The 19,737-nt window shown below is 62.1% G+C and overlaps 1 protein-coding gene across 14 annotated transcripts in view; it reads right to left on the reverse strand.

The window, feature by feature from the left end:
* PLEKHA5 (pleckstrin homology domain containing A5) overlaps positions 1-19,737 on the reverse strand; it is a 113,724-nt gene that overhangs the window by 44,231 nt on the left and 49,756 nt on the right. For 9 of the 14 annotated variants that reach the window (XR_012227263.1, XM_073562355.1, XM_073562354.1 and 6 more), the window contains 10 exons: positions 16,397-16,480; positions 16,084-16,192; positions 15,406-15,510; positions 15,021-15,093; positions 14,415-14,515; positions 13,570-13,685; positions 8,248-8,700; positions 6,803-7,277; positions 6,044-6,121; positions 5,551-5,667 (listed from right to left, as the gene is read on the reverse strand). Coding sequence is in view for 13 of the 14 variants with exons in the window: in XM_073562355.1 (XP_073418456.1) it covers positions 5,551-5,667; positions 6,044-6,121; positions 6,803-7,277; positions 8,248-8,700; positions 13,570-13,685; positions 14,415-14,515; positions 15,021-15,093; positions 15,406-15,510; positions 16,084-16,192; positions 16,397-16,480 (1,711 nt within the window). In the remaining variant the exon portion in view is untranslated. The other 5 variants (XM_073562358.1, XM_073562364.1, XM_073562360.1 and 2 more) reach the window with 3 other exon arrangements.

Raw genomic sequence — 19,737 nt, forward strand, 5'->3', positions numbered from 1 at the left:
TGGTGTGATGTAAGGGTGCACACTGCTATCACACACGACTCCACGCCCACCGTCAGTAGTGAGGATGCTGGTGTGATGTAAGGGCGCACACTGCTATCACACACGACTCCACGACCACCGTCAGTAGTGCTGGTGTGGTGTAAGGGCGCACACTGCTATCACACACAACTCCACGCCCACTGTCAGTAGTGCTGGTGTGATGTCAGGGCGCACACTGCTATCACACACGACTGCACGCCTACCGTCAGTAGTGATGGTGTGATGTCAGGGCGCACACTGCTATCACACACGACTCCACACCCACCGTTAGTAGTGAGGATGCTGGTGTGATGTAAGGGTGCACACTGCTATCACACACGACTCCACGCCCACCGTCAGTAGTGCTGGTGTGGTGTAAGGGCGCACACTGCTATCACACACAACTCCACGCCCACTGTCAGTAGTGCTGGTGTGATGTCAGGGCGCACACTGCTATCACACACGACTCCACCCCCACCGTCAGTGGTGCTGGTGTGATGTCAGGGCGCACACTGCTATCACATACGACTCCACACCCAGTCAGCAGTGAGGATGCTGGTGTGATGTAAGGGCACATACTGCTATCACACACGACTCCACGCCCACCGTCAGTAGTGCTGGTGTGATGTAACGGCGCACACTATCACACACAACTCCACGCCCACCGTCAGTAGTGCTGGTGTGATGTAACGGCGCACACTATCACACACAACTCCACGCCCACCGTCAGTAGTGCTGGTGTGATGTCAGGGCGCACACTGCTATCACATACGACTCCACACCCACTGTCAGTAGTGAGGATGCTGGTGTGATGTCAGTGTGCACACTGCTATCACACATGACTCCACGCCCACTGTCAGTAGTGAGGATGCTGGTGTGATGTCAGTGCGCACACTGCTATTACACACGACTCCACGGCCATCGTCAGTAGTGCTGGTGTGGTGTAAGGGCGCACACTGCTATCACACACAACTCCACGCCCACCGTCAGTAGTGCTGGTGTGATGTACGGGTTAACACTGCTATCACACACGACTCCACGTCCACTGTCAGTAGTGAGGATGCTGGTGTGATGTCAGGGCGCACACTGCTATCACATACGACTCCACACCCACTGTCAGTAGTGAGGATGCTGGTGTGATGTCAGGGCACACACTGCTATCACACACGACTCCACGACAACCGTCAGTAGTGAGGATGCTGGTGTGACGTAAGGGCGGCACACTGCTATCACACACGACTCCACGCCCACCATTAGTAGTGCTGATGTGATGTAAGGGCGCACACTATCACACACAACTCCACGCCCACCATCAGTAGTGCTGGTGTGATGTAAGGGTGCACACTGCTATCACACACGACTCCACACCCACCGTCAGTAGTGCTGGTGTGATGTAAGGGCGCACACTGCTATCACACACGACTGCACGCCCACCATCAGTAGTGCTGGTGTGATGTAAGGGTGCACACTGCTATCACACACGACTCCACACCCACCGTCAGTAGTGCTGATGTGATGTAAGGGCGCACACTGCAATCACACACGACTCCACGCCCACCATTAGTAGTGCTGATGTGATGTAAGGGCGCACACTATCACACACAACTCCACACCCACCATCAGTAGTGCTGGGGTGATGTAAGGGTGCACAATGCCCATTACTCCAGGCGCTACAGATGTAGAGGACTGTGCAGAAGCCGGAGACCTCAGAGGAATATTTACCCTCCAGCATTATACAGACATACAGTATTACTCCACAAGTGAGTACACCCCTCACATTTTAGGAAATATTTTGTATCTTTGCATGAAACCAAATTGAAGATCTGACACAATGTATAGTAGTTAGTGTACGGCTTGTATAACAATTGAAAATGCCCTCTAAATAACACAGCCATTAATGTCTGAACAGCTGGAAACAAAAGTGAGTACACCCCTAAGTGAAAATGTCCAAACTGTTCCAAAAGTGTCACTATTTGGCAAGGCCGCCATTATTTTCTGCCTTCGCTCTCTTGGGCATGGAGGTCACTAGAGTGTCACAGGTGGCCCCTGGAATCCTCCTCCTTCCTCCATGACATCACGGAGCCAGTGGATGATGGAGGCATTGGGCACCGCCACCTTCTGTTAAAGGCTTCCTTCTGGGACCACCGCCAGACAATGTGATACAGGCGGACCCCCAACCCGTGTGTATGGTCTGACCGCTGACAGGCGGACCCCCTACCCCTGTGTATGGTCTGAGCACTGAAAGGCAGACCCCACCCCTGTGTATGGTCTGAGCGCTGACAGGCAGACCACCTACCCCTGTGTATGGTCTGAGCGCTGACAGGCAGACCCCCTACCCGTGTATGGTCTGATCGCTGACAGGCAGACCCCCCACCCCTGTGTATGGTCTGAGCGCTGACAGGCGGACCCCCCACCCCTGTGTATGGTCTGAGCGCTGACAGGCGGACCCCCCACCCCTGTGTATGGTCTGAGCGCTGACAGGCGGACCCCCCACCCCTGTGTATGGTCTGAGCGCTGACAGGCGGACCCCCCACCCCTGTGTATGGTCTGAGCGCTGACAGGCGGACCCCCCACCCGTGTATGGTCTGAGCACTGAAAGGCGGACCCCTCACCCGTGTATGGTCAGAGCACTGACAGGCGGACCCCCCACCCCTGTGTATGGTCTGAGCGCTGACAGGCGGACCCCTCACCCCTGTGTATGGTCTGAGCACTGACAGGTGGACCCCCCCACCCCTGTGTATGGTCTGAGCACTGACAGGTGGACCCCTCACCCCTGTGTATGGTCTGAGCACTGACAGGTGGACCCCTCACCCCTGTGTATGGACTGAGCACTGACAGGTGGACCCCCCCACCCCTGTGTATGGTCTGAGCGCTGACAGGCGGACCCCCCACCCCTGTGTATGGTCTGAGCGCTGACAGGTGGACCCCCTCACCCCTGTGTATGGTCTGAGCGCTGACAGGCGGACCCCCCACCCCTGTGTATGGTCTGAGCGCTGACAGGCGGACCCCTCACCCCTGTGTATGGTCTGAGCACTGACAGGCGGACCCCTCACCCCTGTGTATGGTCTGAGCACTGACAGGCGGACCCCCCCACCCCTGTGTATGGTCTGAGCGCTGACAGGCGGACCCCCCACCCCTGTGTATGGTCTGAGCGCTGACAGGCGGACCCCTCACCCCTGTGTATGGTCTGAGCACTGACAGGCGGACCCCTCACCCCTGTGTATGGTCTGAGCACTGACAGGCGGACCCCTCACCCCTGTGTATGGTCTGAGCACTGACAGGCGGACCCCTCACCCCTGTGTATGGTCTGAGCACTGACAGGCGGACCTCCCCTCACCCCTGTGTCTGGTCTGAGCGCTGACAGGCGGACCCCTCACCCCTGTGTATGGTCTGAGCACTGACAGGCGGACCCCTCACCCCTGTGTATGGTCTGAGCACTGACAGGCGGACCTCCCCTCACCCCTGTGTATGGTCTGATAACTGACAGGCAGACCCCCCACCCCTGAAATCCTCTGCAGCAATGCTGGCAGCACTTATACGTCTGTTCTGACCAGACGACCTCCGTTTACGATGCTAAGTGTGTACACTCACCTTGTGTGGTCATCCATGGGGAGGCCGGTCCTGAGCAGACTCGGTCTTGTTACACCGCTGTATGGTCACGGCCCACGTGCTGCAGCTCAGTGTCAGGGTGTCGGCGATCTTCCTATACCCTCGGCCATCTTCATGTAGAGTAATAAGTTTTTTGCTCAGATCCTCAGAGTTCTTTGTCATGAGCCGCCATGACGACTCCAGTGACTGGTACGAGACTGACAACGAAAACACCAAACCCCTGCACCCCATTCACACCTGACACAGGGGAGGGAAAAGGGTTAATTTTCACTTAGAGGTGTACTCACTTTTGTTGCCAGCAGTTTAGACTTTAATGGCTGTGTTGAGCTATTTACGGGGAACACCACATCTACACCGTCACACAAGCCTTACATTGACTACTGTCACAGGGTCAGATCTTCAGTGCGGTCCCATGAGTAGAATTAAATATTTACAAAAATGTGAGGGGTGTACTCACTTTTGTGAGATACTATATGTACAACTCATTTCCCCTCCACTACTAGACCAGCTGAGGCAGTGGACGTCCAGCCTTCAGCTTCCTCTACATGCTCTTCCCTTCCCAGCTCTGCTCCTTCAGAAGGCTGGACAGATACTTGAAGACCAGGCGTGAGCTCTTCTATGGCTCAGGTGGTGGACGTCCAGTCTTCAGTTTCCTCTACATGCTCTTCCCTTCCCAGCTCTGCTTCTCCAGCAGGCCTGACAGATACTTGTAGACCAGGCGTGAGCTCTTCTATGGCTCAGGTGGTGGACGTCCGGCCTCCAGTTTCCTCTACATGCTCTTCCTTTCCCAGCTCTGCTTCTCCAGCAAGCTGGACAGATACTTGTAGACCAGGCGTGAGCTCTTCTATGGCTCAGGTGGTGGACGTCCAGTCTTCAGTTTCCTCTACATGCTCTTCCTTTCCCAGCTCTGCTTCTCCAGCAGGCCTGACAGATACTTGAAGACCAGGCGTGAGCTCTTCTATGGCTCAGGTGGTGGACGTCAGGCCTCCAGCTTCCTCTACATGCTCTTCCCTTCCCAGCTCTGCTCCTTCAGCAAGCTGGACAGATACTTGAAGACTAGGCGTGAGCTCTTCTATGGCTCAGGTGGTGGACGTCCAGCCTCCAGCTTCCTCTACATGCATTTCCCTTCCCAGCTCTGCTCCTTCAGCAGGCTGGACAGATACTTGTAGACCAGGCGTGAGCTCTTCTATGGCTCAGGTGGTGGACGTCCAGTCTCCTGTTTCCTCAACATGCTCTTCCTTTCCCAGCTCTGCTTCTCCAGCAGGCCTGACAGATACTTTTAGACCTGGCATGTGCTCTTCTATGGCTAAGGTGGTGGACACCCGACCTGTGTTCGCTTCTACATGCTCTTTCCATCCTACATCTATTCCTACAGCAGGCTGGACTGATAACTGCAGACCCGGTGTGACCAGCGTGTGGGAAGGACGTCTGGCCTGCGGTCACCTCTGGCCTCCTCACTCCCCTACATCTGCATAGATCAGGAATCCAGTTTCTACAGCATACCTTCCGAGAAGTAAAACATGAACAATTCAACGTTATCAAAAGGAATATGGCGCTGTCTTCTCAAAAGGATGAAGTCATGACACATGGGAGTGGTCTCCTTTGACCATCTATGAATAGCCGGTTTGTCCTCATCTGACCCCATTTAGTCACCCCCTTTGTAATATAAGAGCTCTTGGCGAAAAGTACAAGACGTGTCCATGACAGCACCTCCATGAGCTCTGTTGTGAGGTCTCCAGAAAACCCCTGGATAAGGCTGGAGTGCCCTCTGCACAGACCTGAACCTCACATGGTAGGCCCAGAAACATGTGGTGAAGGTGTGACGTGCCGGCACACATCCCAGGGAGACGGAGGGAAACGTCACACATGGAGTGGGATAAATGAAGGGTGAGGGCGCCATTACTGACAGCGATCGGTGCTGACCTTGGGGCTGCAGGACTGCTGTAAGTGCAGGAGCTGGGACAGAGTGTGCTCCCGGATGCTGCTCAGCTCCGCTTGCTGTCGCCGCAGTTTGATTAATAAGAGTGTCAGCTCCTCAGGCTGGAGAGCGGCGGAGAGAAGAGAAGAAAAGCTTAGTATCAGGAAGCTGCCGCACAGCTCGGGAGAAAAACGTCTGGCGGGACCACACGACCCCGTAACATGCTCATTACCAGAGGATGAGAAACCCACAGACCCACACGGACCAACGGGCAGCCCCCAACAAGTTCCCGATAGGGTACAGAGGAACAGGAGTAATCCCCCTACACCGCCGGTGCCTTCACCTGGGGGTGAGGAGCCAATGCCGACCATTCTGCAATCAGCACAAGTGGGCAGCCACAACGGACCTGTGCCGATCACTGCACCACCGCAATCAATCAGGGCTGCGCGGTACTGAACCTGGGGGATCGCGGGGATTACAGAGAAACGCAACACTCACTGTTTTGCCTTGAAGACCCTGCGGTGCAATGGGCGACACAGACAATCCCACCGACCGTCTCTCCGGAGCAAAGCCGAGCTGCCGAAACAGAGGGGAAGCCATGACAGGAGGAAAAGAAGAGCGGGGCAGGGGACGGCAGCACCAAACATTATAGAGAGCGTGGGCCCCAATCCAATGCAGTATATATACCGTATACCCCAACTAATATTCTACAGGTGTGACATCACCGCTCCCCAGAGAGCAGTTCACAGCTGGTATCTGTTACATGTAGGTCGCCGTACACCCCCCCGGCCACAGGTCGCCGTACGCCCCCCGGCCACAGGTCGCCGTTCGCCCCTCCCCCGGCCACAGGTCGCCGTTCGCCCCTCCCCCGGCCACAGGTCGCCGTACGCCCCTCCCCCGGCCACAGGTCGCCGTACGCCCCTCCCCCGGCCACAGGTCGCCGTACGCCCCTCCCCCGGCCACAGGTCGCCGTACGCCCCTCCCCCGGCCACAGGTCGCCGTACGCCCCTCCCCCGGCCACAGGTCGCCGTACGCCCCTCCCCCGGCCACAGGTCGCCGTACGCCCCTCCCCCGGCCACAGGTCGCCGTACGCCCCTCCCCCGGCCACAGGTCGCCGTACGCCCCTCCCCCGGCCACAGGTCGCCGTACGCCCCTCCCCCCAGCCATAGGTCGCCGTACGCCCCTCCCCCCGGCCATAGATCGCCGTACACCCCCCCCCCCCGGCCATAGGTCGCCATACACCGGAGTCGTTCTCACCTTACTGGCCTGAGGCTTCGGCCTCCTGTCTAGGGTCAGGTCGCCCCTCTGCACCGGGGAGGACACTTCAGAGCGGTAGGTCCGGTGGGGGGAGTACGTGTGGTACCCAGAGATGGAGCCATGGGATGGTGACATGGGGATGGAGTGCACGGTCTGCTCGGAGAGTTGCACCATGGTCCTGGGGCTGGTGAGAGACGAGTGCCGCCGCAGCGTGCACTGTTTATTGTAGAACTGTCTCTGCTGCCATTCATACAGCTGCCACATGGTGTCGTCCCGCACGGACCTCCGCTTCTCCTCAGCCAGGACGGTCACTGGTACCAACGTCCGCTCATACACCATGCCTGTGGTGCTGCACACACTGTCCGGTCGCGGCTTCAGGTTCCGTGGCAGCGTCTTGTATCCCTCGGGGTAACGTGGCACCACTGGAGCCCGGTAGCTGGGCATATTCCGGGGTAACGTCTGATAGGACATGACTCTGGAGAGAGAAAGCCATGGTGAAGGCAGCAACACCGACTCCTCGGGGGAAGGGGGGGGCCACACCAAGTCCCCGGGGGAAGGGGTCCACACCAAGTCCCCGGGGGAAGGGGGGGTCCACACCAACTCCCCGGGGGAAGGGGGTCCACACCAACTCCCCGGGGGAAGGGGGGGGGGTCCACACCAACTCCCCGGGGGAAGGGGGGGGGGGGGTCCACACCAACTCCCCGGGGGAAGGGGGGGGGGGGGTCCACACCAACTCCCCGGGGGAAGGGGGGGGGTCCACACCAACTCCCCGGGGGAAGGGGTGGGGGTCCACACCAACTCCCCGGGGGAAGGGGTGGGGGTCCACACCAACTCCCCGGGGGAAGGGGTGGGGGTCCACACCAACTCCCCGGGGGAAGGGGTGGGGGGCCACACCAACTCCCCGGGGGAAGGGGTGGGGGGCCACACCAACTCCCCGGGGGAAGGGGTGGGGGGCCACACCAACTCCCCGGGGGAAGGGGTGGGGGTCCACACCAACTCCCCGGGGGAAGGGGTGGGGGTCCACACCAACTCCCCGGGGGAAGGGGTGGGGGTCCACACCAACTCCTCGGGGGAAGGGGTGGGGGTCCACACCAACTCCTCGGGGGAAGGGGGGGGGGCCACACCAACTCCTCGGGGGAAGGGGGGGGGCCACACCAACTCCTCGGGGGAAGGGGGGGGCCACACCAACTCCTCGGGGGAAGGGGGGGCCACACCAACTCCTCGGGGGAAGGGGGGGCCACACCAACTCCCCGGGGGAAGGGGGGGGGGGGCCACACCAACTCCCCGGGGGAAGGGGGGGGGGGGCCCACACCAACTCCCCGGGGGAAAGGGGGGGGGCACACCAACTCCCCAGAGAAAAAGGCCAACATCAACTCCATGGGGAAGGGGGGGGGGGGGGGGGGGGGGGAGGGCCACACCAACTCCGGGGTGACACTGACTCTCACCCGCCGGGGGCGTCCTCCTCCGGGCTCTTCTCTCGCTGGCTCCGGATCCACTGCTCCAGCTGCAGCATGGAGTTGGTTCTCTGGATGACCCTGCTGGCCTCCCCCTGCACTGTGACAGAGACCTGCTGGACCCCCCTGGAGTCGGTCTCTGACACTTGGCCCTGCCCGTCTCTGCTCTCAGGGCCATTGAGGTGGGCGGCCCGGTACTGCGTGGTGCTGACCGCCAGGATGTCGTAGTTGGATATGCAGGACTGATGCTTGGCGCTGCTTATTTTGGTCAGCGGACGCTCCTGGCCGCCCTTCGGGAAACCGTACATCTCGGCCTCTCTCGTCACCTTCTCCCCCCGGGTGAGGGTCAGCTCCCGATTCTTTTGGTTGTTGTTGGCCTCCGGTCGGATCAGCAGTCGGTGGTTCGCCACATGGTTTATTTCTTGTGGGGGAGGATGATCCAGTCTGGAGAGAAACGAGAAAAAGGATAATGAAAAGAGCTGAAATCACAGGAAGCCCCCGACCCAGCTGCTGCCTCAGCACCAGAGACTGCGAGCCGCCAACCAGACCCCCCGGGTACACCCCGCTATATACGACAGCCCCCCGGGTACACCCCCGCCCCTATACACGGGCACAGCCCTCCGGGTACACCCCCGCCCCTATACACGGGCAAAGCCCCCCGGGTACACCCCCACCCCTATACACGGGCACAGCCCCCCGGGTACACCCCCACCCCTATACACGGGCACAGCCCCCCGGGTACACCCCCACCCCTATACACGGCACAGTCCCCCGGTTACATCCTCCCCGTATACACGGCACAGTCCCCCAGGTACACCACCCTATACACGGCACAGCCCCCCGGTACACCCCCCCCCCCCATACACGGCACAGCCCCCCGGTACACCCCCCCCCCCATACACGGCCCAGCCCCCCCCGGTACACCCCCCCCCCATACACGGCCCAGCCCCCCCCGGTACACACACCCCCCCCATACACGGCACAGCCCCCCCGGTACACCCCCCCCCCCATACACGGCACAGCCCCCCCGGTACACCCCCCCCCATACACGGCACAGCCCTCCGGGTACACCCCCCTATACACGGGCACAGCCCCCCGGGTACACCCCCACCCCTATACACGGGCACAGCCCCCCGGGTACACCCCCACCCCTATACACGGGCACAGCCCCCCGGGTACACCCCCACCCCTATACACGGGCACAGCCCCCCGGGTACACCCCCACCCCTATACACGGGCACAGCCCCCCGGTACACCCCCCCCCCCCCATACACGGCCCAGCCCTCCGGTACACCCCCCCCCCCCCATACACGGCCCAGCCCTCCGGTACACCCCCCCCCCCCCCATACACGGCCCAGCCCTCCGGTACACCCCCCCCCCCCATACACGGCCCAGCCCTCCGGTACACCCCCCCCCCCCCCATACACGGCCCAGCCCTCCGGTACACCCCCCCCCCCCATACACGGCCCTGCCCCCCCGGTACACCCCCCCCCCCATACACGGCACAGCCCTCCGGGTACACCCCCGCCCCTATACACGGGCACAGCCCTCCGGGTACACCCCCGCCCCTATACACGGGCACAGCCCTCCGGGTACACCCCCACCCCTATACACGGGCACAGCCCCCCGGGTACACCCCCACCCCTATACACGGGCACAGCCCCCCGGGTACACCCCCACCCCTATACACGGGCACAGCCCCCCGGGTACACCCCCACCCCTATACACGGGCACAGCCCCCCGGGTACACCCCCACCCCTATACACGGGCACAGCCCCCCGGGCACAGCCCCCCGGGTACACCCCCCCATACACGGCACAGTCCCCCGGTTACATCCTCCCCCTATACACGGCACAGTCCCCCAGGTACACCACCCTATACACGGCACAGCCCCCCGGTACACCCCCCCCCCCATACACGGCACAGCCCTCCGGTACACCCCCCCCCATACACGGCACAGCCCTCCGGTACACCCCCCCCCATACACGGCCCAGCCCCCCCATACACGGCCCAGCCCCCCGGTACACACACCCCCATACACGGCCCAGCCCCCCCCGGTACACCCCCCACCCCATACACGGCCCAGCCCCCCCGGTACACCCCCCTATACACTGCACAGCCCTCCGGGTACACCCCCCTATACACTGCACAGCCCTCCGGGTACACCCCCCCTATACACTGCACAGCCCTCCGGGTACACCCCCCTATACACTGCACAGCCCTCCGGGTACACCCCCCTATACACTGCACAGCCCTCCGGGTACACCCCCCTATACACTGCACAGCCCTCCGGGTACACCCCCCTATACACTGCACAGCCCTCCGGGTACACCCCCCTATACACTGCACAGCCCTCCGGGTACACCCCCCTATACACTGCACAGCCCTCCGGGTACACCCCCCTATACAGAGCACAGCCCCCAGCTATACCACCCTGTGGAGAATTGGGAGGTCACTGGATGTTTTCATCCACTGGCCTGAGACCGCATGGACCAGGGATCATCCCACTGATCGCCCGCAGGCAGAATACCATTCAGACGGGGTAACGCAGGCAGATAACAAGCAAGAAGAGGACAGTCCATGGGAACAAAGCCAGGTGACCAGAGGGTCACAACCTGGATTCTCCAAATATTAATGGAGCAGCTCTATTCTTCCAACCGAGGCCATGGTCCCTTAAGCTGGCATCTTGTAGAATGATGAATCTGTGTCCCTCTTGATGGAGTCATGTTGTCCTGGCTGTGGTTTTGTAAAGTCTCTCTCTGATTCCAAAGGGATAGAAAATTCCTTTTTATACTCCTATCTGTCTGTGGCTCAGATCATCATCAGGAGGTCAGGGGGGAGGTGGGTTGACTTTAACTCTCATCATTGGAGCATTTCATCAATTTGCATAGTTTTTCCTCCTCTGTTAAGCAGGTCAACAAACTAGCTTTCCTGGTACAATGTATAATCAACATATAAAGAAACATCTATTGCTCAATTCCCCTGCATCCCTGTCATCCAAGATAACAGCTCAATGTGATGCAACAAACACCAACGTTAAAGGGTCATCGGAAGAGTGGTCTGTGATTCTCGACCATTCAAGGAAAAACACAAATTCAAGAGTCAACCTACTAAAATGAGACATCTGGATAATTAATATCAAACGCTACCCGAGGGGGGAAACTCTGCAATGAGGACCGGCTCCAGGCATGGGGCCCTGAAGACAATCTTTGGCCACGCGTACAAGGTGCCCACACGTAATAAGAGCAGCCTGAGTTGGGCAAATCGCTAGCCCCGTTTGTAAACCGTTGTCCTGGTGGGGTTTCTGCTGGGTAGCTTGACAGTCCTGCTCAAATGATCTTAGGGATATGACAGTCCATTGTGGTATAAGGCCAGGTATCTGGACACTCGCAACCTGGGTTCTTCGAACAACTCCATGAAGCCAGGTGACCGACCGGTGGGTCCAAATCCTGACTACCCCAAACATATCCATAGTTGAGTGATGGTTAATGGAGCAGATCTGCATTCTTTCAGCTGGGGCCATGGTCCCCTAAGATGGCATCCTGAAGAAGGTAAAATCCGTGTCCCTCGTGATGGAGTCTTGGCTGCTGTCATGTGAAGTGTGTGATTTTGTGAAGAGTCTCTGGATCTCTTGGACTGTTACAGACGCACATCCCACTTATAATAATCACAACTGTTGTCCCTCAAGCCATAATCCAGAGAACAAGATACGATGAGATTAACTCGCACTGTTTTGAGTATCAATTTGCATGGCTCGTCCTTTTTGGTTTTGCAGGTCCCCAAACTTGCCGGCCTGAACAATGAGCATCTATTGTTCAATTAACCTGCGTCTCTTTCATGCAGGATAACAGCACAATACGTTACGTCAACTTAAAAGTCAATATTACAGGAATATATCAACAATACGCTGTTTTCTTGGCCAACAAAAGAACAAACAAATTCAAAAGTCAACATACAGATAACACTATTCCTACTGGCTTACTGAAAATAGACATCTGGATGATTAAGAAAATGTTGTGTTGTCATGGCACCTATATACAGCACAGCCCCTGGGTACACAGCACCTATATACCGCACAGCCCCTGGGTACACAGCACCTATATACAGCACAGCCCCCTTGGGGACACCACCTATATACAGCACAGCCGCTGGGTACACAGCACCTACATACAGCACAGCCCCCTGGGGACACAGCACCTACATACAGCACAGCCCCCTGGGGACACAGCACCTACATACAGCACAGCCCCTCCCGGTACACAGCCCCCCTCCCCCCATGGGTACACTACACAGCCCCCCCCCCGGGGGACACAGCACAGCACAGCGCCCCCCCCCCGGGGGACACAGCACAGCCCCCCCCCGGGGGACACAGCACAGCCCCCCCCCCCGGGGGACACAGCACAGCCCCCCCCCCCAGGGGACACAGCACATCCCCCCCACCGGCTACACAGCACAGCCCCTCCTGGGTACATAGCACAGGCCACCCACCAGCTACACAGCACAGCCCCCCCCCCCGGGGGACACAGCACAGCCCCCCCCCCCCCCGGGGGACACAGCACAGCCCCCCCCCCCCCCGGGGGACACAGCACAGCCCCCCCCCCCCCCGGGGGACACAGCACAGCCCCCCCCCCCCCCGGGGGACACAGCACAGCCCCCCCCCCCCCCCGGGGGACACAGCACAGCCCCCCCCCCCCCGGGGGACACAGCACAGCCCCCCCCCCCCCCGGGGGACACAGCACAGCCCCCCCCCCCCCGGGGGACACAGCACAGCCCCCCCCCCCCCGGGGGACACAGCACAGCCCCCCCCCCCCCCGGGGGACACAGCACAGCCCCCCCACCGGCTACACAGCACAGCCCCTCCTGGGTACATAGCACAGCCCCCCCACCAGCTACACAGCACAGCCCCCCACTAGCTACACAGCACAGCCCCCCCACCAGCTACACAGCACAGCCCCCCCCCCCCCCCCCCGGCTACACAGCACAGCCGCTCCTGGGTACACAGCACAGCCCCTCCTGGGTACACAGCACAGCCCCACCGGCTACACAGCACAGCCCCTCTTGGGTACATAGCACAGCCCCCCCCCCCGGTACACAGCACAGCCCCTCCTGGGTACATAGCACAGCCCCCCCCCCTACACAGCACAGCCCCTCCTGGGTACATAGCACAGCCCCCCCCCCTTACACAGCACAGCTCCCTCTGGCTACAGAGCACAGCCCCCTTCCCCCAGTGTACAAAGCACAGCCGCCCCCCCCCCCCCCCCGCTACACCCCCATACACAGCACAGCCCCCCGGGAACACCCCCATACACGCACCGTCTCACAGGCTCGGCGTGCACCAGGGACGCTCCGGTCATCGCTCTCATCCATAATTCCATCTCCTTTATGGTGTCACAGCAAAAGTAATACGTCCGCATGTTGGAGTGCGCTGCCTGGTGGACACAAAGAGTCATCTGTGGGGAAGAAGAGGGGTTATCAGTGGAAGCCAGCGGTGAGGCTGTTGCGGCGGGATGCGGGGCCCCCCCGAGGGGCGGCTGTTGCGGCGGGATGCGGGGCCCCCCGAGGGGTGGCTGTTGCGGCGGGATGCGGGGCCCCCCCGAGGGGCGGCTGTTGCGGCGGGATGCGGGGCCCCCCCGAGGGGCGGCTGTTGCGGCGGGATGCGGGGCCCCCCCGAGGGGCGGCTGTTGCGGCGGGATGCGGGGCCCCCCGAGGGGCGGCTGTTGCGGTGGGATGCGGGGGCCCCCCCGAGGGGCGGCTGTTGCGGCGGGATGCGGGGCCCCCCCGAGGGGCGGCTGTTGCGGTGGGATGCGGGGCCCCCCGAGGGGCGGCTGTTGCGGTGGGATGCGGGGGCCCCCCGAGGGGCGGCTGTTGCGGTGGGATGCGGGGGCCCCCCGAGGGGCGGCTGTTGCGGTGGGATGCGGGGCCCCCCCGAGGGGCGGCTGTTGCGGTGGGATGCGGGGCCCCCCCGAGGGGCGGCTGTTGCGGTGGGATGCGGGGTCCCCCGAGGGGCCCATCTTACCAGGATAAAGTTGTTGATCTTCCTCCTCAGATGTTGCGGCACATCGGGGCCAAGGAGAGAAGAGACAGAATATGAGACATCGTCAGACAAGGACTACTACCACCATTATCAGTGGAGGCCCCGGCGGCCGAGGAGCGTTCACCTTGAAGGCGTGTGCGCGGTTAATGTGATCGTCTGCCGTCACGGAAGATATCTGGAAGCTCGGAAGTAAGATGCTGCCCAGGACGCCCTCCTCCTTGTCATCTGCAGAGAGAGAGAAGTCACTGACGGCGCCGACCCTCAGGGCCGTCACCGGCAGCTCCGCCATCACGGCTCGTCTCACCCCTATCGTGTTTAGTCACCCCGGCTCGTCTCACCCCTATCGTGTCCCGTCACCCCGGCTCGTCTCACCCCTATCGTGTCCCGTCACCCCAGCTCGTCTCACCCCTGCCGTGTCCCGTCACCCCGGCTCGTCTCACCCCTATCGTGTCCCGTCACCCCAGCTCGTCTCACCCCTGCCGTGTCCAGTCACCCCGGCTCATCTCACCCGTCGTGTCCCGTCACCCCGGCTCGTCTCACCCCTGCCGTGTCCAGTCACCCCGGCTCATCTCACCCGTCATGTCCCGTCACCCCGGCTCGTCTCTTTAGCATCTGCTGACTTCTCAGTCAGACGGCCAGAGTGCATAAATCCGCTGAAGTTAGGAGACCACCAGTGAGCGCGGCACGTGCCTGGTCAGCACAGGGTGGAGCCTGAGGGTCAGGAGCTCACCTCGGTAGTAGAAGAGACACAGGTCGCACAGCACAAACCAGCGTTTCTTCCATAACTTCATCCCTGAATTTGCCTGCAAAAAACATGACCTGGAGCTGAGTGAAGCGGGCGAGAAGCCATCGCTGGCAGAGAACACCACAAGTTCCAGCTTCTCAATCACATGTACTGTGGCCCAGTAGTGAGGGGGTCACAGAGTCACACCCTCGTCAGGTGTCACCGACACATCACAGGAACGTCATAACTGCACAGACGCTGCCGAATTAACCCCCTCACTGCCATCACAGCACTAGAATCCGCGAGTGCAGCAAGTCATCAGTGAAGGACCGTGGTGTGAGGGTCCAGAGCCCAGGGGGACCCGCTAACTACATACAGCAGGGGGACGCACCTTCTTATACAGCCAGCCGCGCATTGACACTGGGGCGTTTGGGTTCCTCTTTATGGAGTTTGATCTCTTCCCAAAGTTGTGCACCTTCCCGGAGGATCTGGAGGGCTGCGGAGGAGAGAGACCCTCAATGGCAATAACCCATGTTATACAATACACCCAGAGGGCTCGCGGTCTGGCTGGAGGGCGAGGGGGCCAGGTAGGAGGGGAGAGGTGGGATTGCCCAGGGGACACACGGCCTGCCAGAGAGCGAGAGGGCCAGCATGGGGGACACGGTCTGGCCGGAGGGCGAGGGGGCCAGGTAGGACGGCACTCGGCCTGGTCGGAGGGCCAGGCAGGACGACACACGGGGCCTTCCCGGAAGGCGAGGGGGCCTGGCCGGGGGACACACGGGGCCTTCCCGGAAGGCGAGGGGGCCAGGCCGTGGGACACACGGGGCCTTCCCGGAAGGCGAGGGGGCCTGGCCGGGGGACACACGGGGCCTTCCCGGAAGGCGAGGGGGCCTGGCCGGGGGACACACGGGGCCTTCCCGGAAGGCGAGGGGGCCTGGCCGGGGGGGACACACGGTCTGGCCGGAGGGCGAGGGGGCCAGGTAGGACGACACTGCCTTTCCGGAAGGCGAGGGGGCCTGGCCGGGGGGGGGGACGGCCTGGTCGGGGGACCTGCCCGGGCAACACTTACCCTGGATGGGGGACTGGTGGGGTTGGCAGTGGGCACAGTGTTGGAGCTGTCGCTCGTCACGCTGACCGTTCTGTCCTTTGTCTCCGGAGAAGTCATAGCTGCCGGCGGCCTAGTAGAAACACCACATGAGATGATCACATCCCCCCAATGATGGGGGCGCTATAGCCACAGTATGGCTGACGGGACGTGACCCTTGAAATGGCTTCTTCTAGCCTCACGTACAGTGGACAGCTGCACTTACAGAACACTTCTGCCCCCGCCCCATAGTGACCCCCACAATGACGTCCCGGTCTGTGGCCCCCGCAGTACTCACTGGTCATTCACCACAAAGATGCAGTTGTCCTGGGAGGGCTGCCCGCTCACCGGGTGCTTACACGTCACCTTCCGCTCATTGTGACTGCAAGAGAGTACAAAAAACAGTCAAAGGGGAGGAGCCAAGTCAGCAGGGGAAGCATCAGACGGAGCCAAGGCAGGAGGAGGAGGGGGGGCGCAAAAGGTGGAGCACGACATGTGGCGCCAAGGCAGGGGGAAGGGGGCGCGCAAAGGGTGGAGCGCGACATGTGGCCACAAGGCAGGGGGAAGGGGGGGTGCAAAGGGTGGAGCGCGACATGTGGTGCCAAGGCAGGGGGAAGGGGGGGGGTGCAAAGGGTGGAGCACGACATGTGGAAGAAGGAGGACGAGACACGTGGCCACAAGGCAGGAGGAAGGGGGGCGCGACAGGTGGAGCCAAGGCAGGAGGGGGGTCAACAGGCGGAGCCAAGCAAGCCACGTATAGAAATAATGTAACCAGAGTAATTAAGACTCCATGTTGTGACCCCGCTGCCGCCGCCACAGATGGGGCCACATCCTATAACCCGAGCGGCACAGGACCAGCAGCCGCGTGGTTTCCGGATGATCAGATCGGCCCCTGCAGCAGACATCGGGGCGTTCGGTGCAAGGAGATAATTACATTATCTTCCGACAGAAATGGAGGCCGCCCCCACCAAGTGAGAGGGAGGCCAACATGGCCTCCGGGGGTCTCTGCATCACCTGCTGGACACCACACACCCTCTAGACCCCGCACAGCGCCGAGGACCATAATGCGGGCAGCAGCGCCCACAGCAAACGGCAGCAGGAGGAGCCGCCGACCCCAATACACCCCTCACACCGTCATAGGTCCGGATGCACGCCGCACAGCATCGGGGGGGGCCCCCAGCTTCACCCCGCACACAGCATCGGGGGGGCCCCCAGCTTCACCCCGCACACAGCATCGGGGGGGCCCCCAGCTTCACCCCGCACACAGCATCGGGGGGGCCCCCAGCTTCACCCCGCACACAGCATCGGGGGGGCCCCCAGCTTCACCCCGCACACAGCATCGGGGGGGCCCCCAGCTTCACCCCGCACACAGCATCGGGGGGGCCCCCAGCTTCACCCCGCACACAGCATCGGGGGGGGCCCCCAGCTTCACCCCGCACACAGCATCGGGGGGGCCCCCAGCTTCACCCCGCACACAGCATCGGGGGGGCCCCCAGCTTCACCCCGCACACAGCATCGGGGGGGCCCCCAGCTTCACCCCGCACACAGCATCGGGGGGGGCCCCCAGCTTCACCCCGCACAGCATCGGGGGCCCCTGGATCCACCCAGCACCATATTGGGGGGCCCATATTAACCCTGCACAGCATCGGGGGCCCCCCAGCTCCACCTGGCACAGATGACACGGTAGTTCTGCACGGTGCAGCACGCTGCGGTATGTAGGTCAGTGCTGCGCTCACTGATCAGCAGCCTCGCACGCATCTCACCGGCCTCGGGCTCTCCTGGGGCCCATTTCAGATTTGACCAAAAAAAAAAAATTAAAATAAATGAGAACATCACTGAATGTAGGGGCCCCAGACACACAATTACAGCATGATGATGAGGGACCACAACGGACTGCGGGGGTCGGGCCCTGGACTGCGGGGGTCGGGCCCTGGACTGCGGGGGTCGGGCCCTGGACTGCGGGGGTCGGGCCCTGGACTGCGGGGGTCGGGCCCTGGACTGCGGGGGTCGGGCCCTGGACTGCGGGGGTCGGGCCCTGGACTGCGGGGGTCGGGCCCTGGACTGCGGGGGTCGGGCTCTGCGCAGCTGATGGCTATCCTCAAGCAGCTGACCGTAGGACGAGGTCACATGCGGCCCCTGCTCTGGATAGGAGAGAGTTAACGCTGCAGAGTGTAGTCGGCACTTGTAAGAAAAACACCAGCTGCTGCGGAGCGATGAGTGGGCGCCTCCTGAGGAGACGAGAGGCATCTGCGCCTCGCTACTGTGCATCGCTGCACAATTAGTATTTCAGGAACACGCACCACCCCACAGAGGCTACATAACCCCCGAGTGCACCGCCTCCCCGAAGCAGCGGCCTGCTCACCACCACACCACAGGGGCCACGTCCCCCCAGAGCACACACCACCTCCCCGCAGCAGCGGCCAGTTCACCACACCACAGGGGCCACGTCCCCCCCAGAGCATGCACCGCCTCCCCGCAGCAGCGGCCAGTTCACCACCACACCACAGGGGCCACGTCCCCCCAGAGCACGCACCGCCTCCCCGCAGCAGCGGCCTGCTCACCACATCACGTCCCCCCAGAGCACACACCGCCTCCCCGAAGCAGCGGCCAGCTCACCACCACACCACGTCCCCCCAGAGCACGCACCGCCTCCCCGCAGCAGCGGCCTGCTCACCACCACACCACAGGGGCCACGACCCCCCAGAGCACGCACCGCCTCCCCGCAGCAGCGGCCTGCTCACCACCACACCACAGGGGCCACGTCCCCCCAGAGCACGCACCGCCTCCCCGCAGCAGCGGCCTGCTCACCAACACATCACGTCCCCCCAGAGCACACACTGCCTCCCCGAAGGAGCGGCCTGCTCACCACCACACCACAGGGACCACGACCCCCCAGAGCACGCACCGCCTCCCCGAAGCAGCAGCCTGCTCACCACCACACCACGTCCCCCCAGAGCACGCACCGCCTCCCCGAAGCAGCGGCCAGCTCACCACCACACCACGTCCCCCCAGAGCACGCAACGCCTCCCCGCAGCAGCGGCCTGCTCACCACCACACCACAGGGGCCACGTCCCCCCAGAGCACGCACCGCCTCCCCGCAGCAGCGGCCTGCTCACCAACACATCACGTCCCCCCAGAGCACACACTGCCTCCCCGAAGCAGCGGCCTGCTCACCACCACACCACAGGGACCACGACCCCCCAGAGCACGCACCGCCTCCCCGAAGCAGCAGCCTGCTCACCACCACACCACGTCCCCCCAGAGCACGCACCGCCTCCCCGCAGCAGCGGCCTGCTCACCACCACACCACAGGGACCACGACCCCCCAGAGCACGCACCGCCTCCCCGAAGCAGCAGCCTGCTCACCACCACACCACGTCCCCCCAGAGCACGCACCGCCTCCCCGCAGCAGCGGCCTGCTCACCACCATACTAAAGGGTGCCGCCTCCCCCCAATGCCTCTCCACAGCAGTGGTCTGCTCAATACAGGGGCCACGTCCCCCCCAGGGCATGCACCACCTCCCTGCAGCACCACATGATCACTGGGGCCACCAGAGGCAAAATCGGCAGTCTATAGTTATCTTGGATCCAGCCAACGACACCCCCCTTCCTCGAGGACAGTAGACGACCGTACCGCCCC

This window comes from Dendrobates tinctorius, unplaced genomic scaffold (genome assembly GCF_039654945.1).
Source record: "Dendrobates tinctorius isolate UK_male_01 unplaced genomic scaffold, ASM3965494v1 ptg000348l, whole genome shotgun sequence".
NCBI lineage: Eukaryota > Metazoa > Chordata > Amphibia > Anura > Dendrobatidae > Dendrobates > Dendrobates tinctorius.